This window comes from Mustela lutreola, chromosome 6, assembly GCF_030435805.1.
Source record: "Mustela lutreola isolate mMusLut2 chromosome 6, mMusLut2.pri, whole genome shotgun sequence".
Taxonomy (NCBI): domain Eukaryota; kingdom Metazoa; phylum Chordata; class Mammalia; order Carnivora; family Mustelidae; genus Mustela; species Mustela lutreola.
This window is the reverse complement of record NC_081295.1, coordinates 59,151,584-59,160,330: the sequence shown is the minus strand read 5'-3', so window position 1 is coordinate 59,160,330 and position 8,747 is coordinate 59,151,584. Positions and strand designations below refer to the sequence as shown.

Below are 8,747 nucleotides of genomic sequence, written 5' to 3'. Positions count from 1 at the left end.
AAGGATAAAATATGGGCAAAGTGTCTTGACATAGCACCTGGAATATGGGCATGTCGTGTGTGTCCCTGAGTGCATGCTGCTAACCCTCACTCCTCCTCCCCAGTCTCCTTCTCTTCGTGTTGCCTATCTTTGGCCCCTGAGCAACCCAGGGGCATTCTTCTTTTGCCATAAGTTTTAAGAAATGACTCTTCAGGTGACTCTTGAGCCTGATTTACAACCTTTCCCTTCTGGGCAAGTCACAGCTTGGGGACCTAAGGTGATGATAAAGCTTAGTTTGTGCAATATCCAGCCAAATCAGCAAAAATTCCGCTGCCCAGTTTGCAAAATCCTACAAGGCATGGTATCAACTCAGATATTTCCAATCCACAGCGGCCAGGAGATCTGTTTTTCCATTAGGAAGCATAGACTCAGTTATCAAATCTGTTCTTTATTCAATTCTCAGGAGACTGACCTTTTAAACATGACCTTTGAGTTTACCCAGAAAACAGAAACCCAGGAGTGTGGCCAAGGGTCAGGGTGGAGAAGGGCTTTGAGGGCTGGAAGTGAGAAGAGAAGGGCATTGAACTTCACTTAAGGGACTCCAGGATCTTCCACTAACCCACCTGCAAGTCCAGCGTCCCGGGGCGCCTCAGCTTCTTGTCTGTCAACTCGGAATGGCCATTTCTGTGCCATCACAAGGCGACTCCAGTGTGTGTACCTGGCATCACCCCCCCTCCCCCGCCTTAAATGGAACCGGCATTAACCCTGACCTTGCATCCCGGCTCCTGAAGCCCAAACGCCACTTCTCTAAGGTCTGCTTGCTGGGTGACCAGCGCGCGGCACAGAGGGGATCCCACGGCCATCTTCTAGCAAAGGGCAGCGCTTGGGCTGGGGGGAGGAGCAGCCTGGTAGGTTCGCGGGCACCGAGGGCGGCCCAGCTCGGAGCCCTGCGGCTTTCGCCCGCCGGAGCGAGAGCCGGCTGTAGGCGGCTCCTTCCTGTGCAAACTTTTCTGTCCTCTTCCTCCTCCCGCCCGCCCCACGAGCTTCTCGGCGCCCAGCGTCCAGGCTCCCCGCCCTTGGCGCTGCCTCGGGGTCGCCGCGTCCCTCGGCGCCGGCCCCACCCCGCGCTCTCGGCCGGCCGCCGCCTGAAGCCGATGGCCGAGGCGGGCAGACGCTCCGTGGAGCCCCTGGGCGGGCCCGCCGGGCCGGCAGCGGCCGAGGCCCCCGAGCCCCAGGAGCCCGCCCCGCGGCCGGCGACGGCCCTGCGCAGGCTGCCCGGGGACCCGAGCCCCCGCGGCCGCTCCCAGAGCGACCTGTCGTCGTGCTCCAGCAGGGGCCGCCCGCTCCGGGTCCACATCTCCGGCTCAGGTAAGGCGGCTCGGGACGCTGGGGACCGGGGAAGGGCCGGCTGGGGCAGGTGGCGGCGGGACGCTGCGGGTCCGGGACGCCGGCGGGAGGGGAGGGGCGTGGAGGGAGCACTAGGGAGGGCGAAGCTGAACTGCCCGGTGCGTTTCTCCCGCTCTCCTGCCTGCGTCTCTGGCCCTTGGCCCGGGATGCTCCAGCCAGGCTGCGGTCGGTGCGCCGGGTGGGCGCGCGTCTCTTCGGACGAGGGTGCAGCCTCGGGGTTAGTGAGTTCGGCCGCGCGGCGGTGTGGTGCTGGGCGCACCGGCTGCTCTGGTTCTTAGGCTCGTTTGTCAGAAGAGACTTTGGTCCCGCGGAGGGGTGCGGTCCCCTCACTCTGAGGGCTAGGGTCAATGCTGGTCTTGGAAACCTTCTTAACTGCTCGTGCTTCTGAAATAAAGAGTTGTTTGCGGTTTGCGGGTCTGAGCTTTTCCGCTCTGTAAAAACGCACGCAGGTGCTGCTGAGAGTTTGGGCCCCTGTGTGCTCACTGGGTTCTCGCTGTTACTCGACCGAGGCTTGAGCCAGCACCTGTGCGTTTGCACCGATCCGCTTAGCTCTTGCTTAGCGCCGAGGTCCCCCCTCTGCGCGGGGCTCACGGCGGGTGCTGGGGGCTGCTCTGTGCACAACTCGGCCGAGGGCGGGTGCTGCTAGCGTTGCGCTGTGTGTAACGTGAGGCGAACCATTTACCCCTGTCTCTCATATCTCGGTACTTAAAGTGGGGATGAGAGTGTGGAACTATCACACAGGGAGATTATGGGGATTAAATAATTAATCATTTTTAAATGCTCTTGAGCAAAGCATTAGCCTAAGAACTGCAGAACTGTTTCTAAAAGTCCACCGATTTGTTAAGTGCCCAAGGATTGTTTTCCGATTTGCAGTCTAGGGAGGATGCATGGAAGGTGGAAATGAAAGCTAACATCAAAACTACCCGTAGCAGCCAGAGGCCCTTGCAGTGCGGGGCACCCTCCACCACCATCCGCCATGACCCCTTTGAGGATCTGTGCTCTGAGGTCAGGCCTTTGAGCTTTGACTCAACCTCACATCTACTTGAAGCCAAGTTTCTTGTTCAGAAAAGGCACATCTCGGTCTCTCCGACTTTATGCCAGCTCATAAGCTCTGTTTTCCATCAGAACCCTCCATTTTCTTATGATTGTAGTAATGTTCACAGTACAAAGTATATACTTAGTATCAGAGGTGGTGTTAATCAGACTTTGCAGATCGTTTTGGATAAAGCCGGACAGAATCGCTAAACACAGGTAGTGGGATGCAGGTCATGGTATTTGAGAAAAGAGCCTTCTGCCAAATTCATATTGTGGAAAACATTGAATTGAATGTAGATTACTTCCTGCTTATTTTGTCTCGGCCTGTTGGAACTTGACCCATGGATAGTCTTGGTTGATTTTTACAAAGATAACGTTCAGATGACTCTAAAAAATCAACTAAAAATCAGTTCAGTTTGGTGACTGGATAAAATAAGCGTAGCTTTTATCATCATTTTTTCATCTTCACACATAGAAATTAAGGGCTGTGTGCAGAAAAAGGGCAGTAAAGAACTTTCAAATGTGAGCGTAATGTGAACCGCAGACTTCAATTTGTAAAGTTATGTCACTCCCAAGAACTCTATATCTTAAACGATGTTAGGAAGTGACAACTTGCAGCTGAGTTGTCCCCGGCACCCCAGTACGCTGATCCACGCGTGAGAGAGCGAACTTCTTCCAAATTACTATATTCCATTTTCAGAACTGAGCCTTGCATTTCTTTAAGAACTGGCTAAGTGTGACCGGGAACTCCCCGCATTTCTTAGAATTGGTGAGAAAAAGGATGAGCTGACCTCTCCCTGACACACACACACACACACACATACACACACACACACATACACAGGATTTCTGCAGAATCCTGCAGCCTCTGCATCTACCTCAGAGAAGCAGCTAGATGACAGGCCTTGGATCACAGAATTACTTGTCCTAGAGCCCAGTGGGAACATTACACCACCTTGGGAAAACATTGTGTGGCATGGGGTAGGACAGCCCAATTTCCAAGCCCTCCCCAGGAGCTCTGCACCTACATGGGCACTCTCCAGAGCTAGATCATATATGGTCCTACCAGAACTGGCCGGGACCAACAGCATGGGCCTCCCAGCAGAATCTCAGACCCTACCCCAGACCAACTGCATCCCAATCTGTACTTCCCAGATTCTCAGGTTGTTTTTATTATTATTTACTGACGCTGGCTTTCAAACTTGGTTATGCACAGGAGTCAGTCACCTGGGGAGTTGAAACAACAGCAGCAACAACAACAACGACAACAAAACAGTTTATGGCTGAGGCCCTCCCCCCAGGGATTCTCATTTCATTGGCTTCAGGTACAGCCTGGACATTAGGTGATTCCGATGTGTAGCAGAGCTCATGAACAGTGTGTCAGTATAGCTTGCCGCCATGTGTATTGTGATGCTGTGGCCAGGGTTGTCCTGGGCAACTGTCAGGTTGAAGGGTTTGGTTTGGTGCCTTCCCACACCCCTGTTGGGGCTCTCCTCTGCTGCTACCACATCCCAAATGGCACCTCTCACTCCCATTCCTGATTCTAGCCATTTGACTGTAAGTCTTTCCTAAGGGTTCATTTCTTTTTATGTTTTATTGTTATTTAAGTAATCTCTGTACCCCACATGGGACTCCAACTCACAACCCCCTGAGATCAAGAGTCCAGCTTCCCACTGAGCCACCCGGTGCCCCACCTAAGTGTTAATTTCTAACAATGAGTTAACTCACCTTGGGAGCGTGTTCTGTGGGGAGGGGACCTCATGATTCGCAATGAGGTATGGCTGGGAGGGAGCAGAAGAGGAGAAGGAAAAGGAGCCTGGAAGGTGTCCTGGGTTGTCAAAGAGCCTCAGTCCAAAAAACACCATCCACTCTCAGGCTGCTTGCCTCTGTCACCCCGTCCCTACTTCCTCTCCATTTTTCTCTCCATGAAAGAAACTAAAAACTTTAAAGTCAGCCTCTAGAATTTTGCCAAAAATGGCAATAAGAGTCAGTCCAATATGAAGCATATTTTTAAAAGCATATTTTTTAAAAGTGCTCTGTGTGAGCACTGGGTTATCATAGGAGAGTCCACTGTTCTGTCTGCGCTTTACTACTAGATTTTTGTCGAGAAAAGCATCTCAGACTTCAGGAGCTTCTATTTAACTTGTGGTTTGTGCAGTTCTTCACATGATAAAAATTCATTGTGTTGTCAACAAAAACTAGTTTTTTATTTTAAAATCCATATAAAATGTGAAGAAACCCAAATATATTCAAATAAGTACATTTAAAAACCATAACTTAAATAACAGAATTGATACTTAAGCCCTTTTATTGGGCTTATAAAAACTGAGGCTTTTGCTTTAGAAAAATCCAGATTGATTTTGCTTTGTGGTTTTTGAGCTCATGGTTCTGGAATTCAACAAAAGCTCTGGATATTTAAAATCTGGCATTCCTTTGTAAATGGAGTGATATTTTACCCATTAAAAAAAAATAAAACCCTGAAACAAGCTTTTCATGGTGTATGGACTGGTGTTCTCTTAACTTTCAGACCCATGTTTCCCTGCTTTAGTGACTTCAACATTGTCTGTGGGTTGCGACGTGCTCTTCTGATAAGCCCAATGTTTAGTGACTATAGGATACAACCCAGGGCATATTCTTTCTGGAAGCTTTCAGCGAGTTCTCTATGCCAGGTGCTGTGCCAGATTTGTTGGGACAAGAGGTGTTTGCTATCTTCAAGCAATGACTCTTCCTCTTGCATGTTGGGCTGCACAGAACATAGAATCCTGTGAGGCACCTCAGAAAGGGAGGGATGAGCGAATGAGCCCGTTAATGAAAGGACGTACAGCAACAGTCTCCTCTCTTTCGGCACCCTGATTCACCTCTTCAGCATCCCTTGCCCTGTTGCATGTAGGCGTATAGGTAACGGCAAATCTAGTATCTTTGTCTGGAGTCTTTGATCCCTGGTGTGTTCAGTGGAGAGAGTGAGAAACTCTCTTTCAGTCCATAGTCCACACCCACAGCTGTCTGGCTGCAGGAACGAAATGCTGCTGTCTGCTGGCTCTACAGTTGGCACCTGTCCCCCTAGGGGAAGTCCTTGCTTGTCTACACCTTGCCTGTGCTCTCAGAGCACTTTTCACTGCCCTCCAGGGATATAACTCTTCAGGGCCAGTGTTTGCCTGCTCAGCTATTGTTCTCCAAAGCCTAATGCTCTGCTGGGGTGACTGAGTCCCCAGGGGCTCCTGGGCCCCATTCACAGCTGGGCTGGAGCTGCCCTAGGCCAGGAACCACGGATGCCTGCTCACTTTCCATTTGTGTAGCTCAGAGTGATTTTTTTTTTTTTTTTACGGAACAAAGATCCTAAGTTTTCTCTCTGGCTCTAAGTTTAGTCTCTGTCTCTGCCTCCTCACAGGACAGCAAAGCTGCCCTCTTGGGGAGGGGGGACGGTCTGGGCAGTGCAGGTGGGTGCTGGACAGAGCAGACAAGGGGTGCTCAGATCCAGCCTGTGCCCTGCCCTGACCAAGCTGTGCCCCCTGGTGTCCAGACATATTCCCCGGCCTTTGCACAAAGGCAGGGCTTCGCCTTTGGCTAGGAGCCTCCCTTGGTCCGGCTTCATCTCAGAAGGGGTGCCTTTCATCTCATTCTCACAGAGGCACCCCATTAGCTGTTGCTGGTCCCATACCCGAGGTTGACACATTTGAAAATTCAGCTTCACCTGTTACCCTGTAGCAGAGGCTGAAAAACTTTAAAAGTCATCTTCGCCTGTTAGGTAAGGACTTGCCGGTTAAGTCAGGTTGCTCCTGACCCGGGGCTGAGATGAGAAACTCGTCAGGAGCAGAGGCAACACCTGGAAGCATTTCCCCGGGGTTCTCTCGGGCATGGCCACCTGGCATGGAGCTCCTCCTCTTTGCCTCTCTGCTGACCAGATTTCTCAGTCTCGAATTGGAACAGATTCCTGGGCTTCACAGGTGCTTCTCCATCCAGCTGCTTACCAACACCAGGCTGGCTGGCTCATGTGGTAGAGCATCTAGCTCCTGATCTCAGGGTCTTGAGTTCAAAACCCACTGGGTGTAGCGATTACTTAAAAATTAAATCTTTAAAAAGAAAAACAAAACAAAAAAACCACATCATGGCTTCTACCTAGCTTACATCAACCTTACCTTTGCTTCCTTTTAGCTCTTGCCCTTATGTTTACCTGGAAACATTTCTTCACATTTCTTAGCTCACATTTCCTGGAAGAGATCTATTGTTTGCAGCTACCTTTTCCTAGTAGGCCATAGGTCATAGGTCATAGAGAAGCCTATGGATTGTCTGCCCTTGATTTTTTTTTTTTTTTAAGATTTTATTTATTTATTTGACAGACAGAGATAACAAGTAGGCAGAGAGGCAGGCAGAGAGAGAGAGGAGAAAGCAGGCTCCCCGTGGAGCAGAGAGCCCGAAGCAGGGCTCCATCCCAGGACATAACCTGAGCCAAAGGCAGAGGCTTTAATCCACTGAGCCACCCAGGCACCCCGTCCTTGATTTGATACCCACCCAAACTCAAACCAGCTGTGGCCTGGAGGTGGGGTCGCCAATATGGCCGCTTAGAACTGAGCCTGGGCAGTTTCCATTCGTTTAGTCATTCACTCATTCATTCATTCATTTGATATTTATTGAGGGCTACGATGTGCAAGACACTGTTCCAGGCACTGGATGTGAAGAGGTAAGCAGATATGTTGTTGTTGTTTAAGATTTTATTTCTTATTTTTATATTTTATTTTTATTTCTATTTTATTTTATTTTATTTATATTCTTTGATACAGAGAACACAACAGGGAGGAGGAGCAAAGGGAGAGAGACAAGCAGACTCCCCACTGAGCAGGGAGCCCGGCCTGGGACTCAATTTCGGGATCCTGGGATCATGACCTAAACCAAAGGCAGATGCTTAACTGACTGAGCCACCCAGGTGCCCAAGGCATGTGATTTTCAGTTTGGGGGTAACACTGAGAGCAGAGACCGTTCAGATAGGGTGTGGCAGTCCCGGTACAAAAGCATGTGTGGTCATCTAAGCCATTGTCATTTGCCATAATTATGCTAAAAAGAAATGACGTAATGATGATTTGTTCTGGTTTCCAGAGGATGCATGAAAAGCTAATTATACCCAAACCGGGCAAGCTCTAGTTTAGATCGGTAGGTAGTTTGCTGGTAGCATTGAGACTGATGGCAAAGCTGTGGCTTTATTTTGAGCTCTAACTACTGCAGGGACTGCACCAGGAGAGGGATCCTATCTTGATTTTTCATTTATTCATTAAATTAGCAAACAGCCAATGGGCCAAACAGAGGCTGCAAAGATATTCCTAAGGAATTCACAGTCCAGTGGGAGAGGGACAAACAAATAAACCAACAGCTGCAGTGCAATAAAGGTATGAGCTATGACTCGGGCCCTGTCCCAGGCTGGGGAGTAGAACCCCGGAGGCTTAGCTGTATGGAATGGCTCCAGGCAGGGTAATCAGGAAAGACTTCCTGGAGGAGGTGAAACCTGTGCTATCTCCATGCAAGAGGAGGAACTGGAAGATAGAATTGGGTGAGGTGGCAGAGGAGTGTTTGGGGAGAGGAAACAGTATAAGCCAAAGCACGGAGACCTGAAGCAACCCAGCGTGGTGAGAGAACACTCAGCAGTTTCTTTGGCTCTCTGTTGGGTTGCTGTGGGAGAGGGGACAGAAGGGAGACTGGGGGCTAGGCCAAGGCCACAGAATGAAAACATTCCTGTGTCTGAATGTTTCCAGGGAGACACAATTTAGGTGACATTTCTAAGGCATGTGCAAGCTTGATAGAGTGTATTTTTCTGACTGGGACACTGAGGGACGATGGTGGAAGGAGCCCAGACAACTGAGATTTGAGACACAGAATCATGGTTGTTATCTGTGTGACCTTGGTTAACCTACTTCCCTTCCTTCTGCTTGGCTTCTTAATATCTGACCTGGAGAGGATCAGTAACAGGAACACCTAGCTCATGGTATTTTTATAAGGCTGAACCATGGAAAAACTCGAACTTGAAAGAGCCACGAAAATGCTGGCACTGTTTGCATACTTCGGTTATGGAACTTACTATGGTATATTAAAATTGTGCATTGATTTGTCTCCTTCCTCATACTGTAAAGTCACTGAAAAGAGAAAGTGTGTTTTATTTATTTTTGCATCCTGGGTGCCTAATACAGGGTCAAGAATATGCTAGGTGCTTACTAGGTGTTTACAGAATTAATGCATGAATTTCCCAAAAGGCCATTCTTTGGACAGCAAGTATCGCTACATCGAAAATTAGGCTAAATAAATAAACAAATAAAATTGAACATTGGGTAGAAGCTCTGATG

At 49.4% G+C, this 8,747-nt stretch overlaps 1 protein-coding gene across 3 annotated transcripts in view; it reads left to right on the top strand.

Moving 5' to 3' along the window:
* The first annotated feature begins 634 nt into the window (after positions 1 to 634).
* PHACTR2 (phosphatase and actin regulator 2) overlaps positions 635 to 8,747 on the top strand; it is a 264,289-nt gene continuing 256,176 nt past the window's right edge. For all 3 annotated transcript variants that reach the window (XM_059177360.1, XM_059177359.1, XM_059177357.1), the window contains exon 1: positions 635 to 1,347. In XM_059177360.1, the coding sequence (XP_059033343.1) occupies positions 654 to 1,347 (694 nt within the window). In that variant the 5' untranslated portion in view covers positions 635 to 653. The remainder of the gene's footprint in view (positions 1,348 to 8,747) is intronic.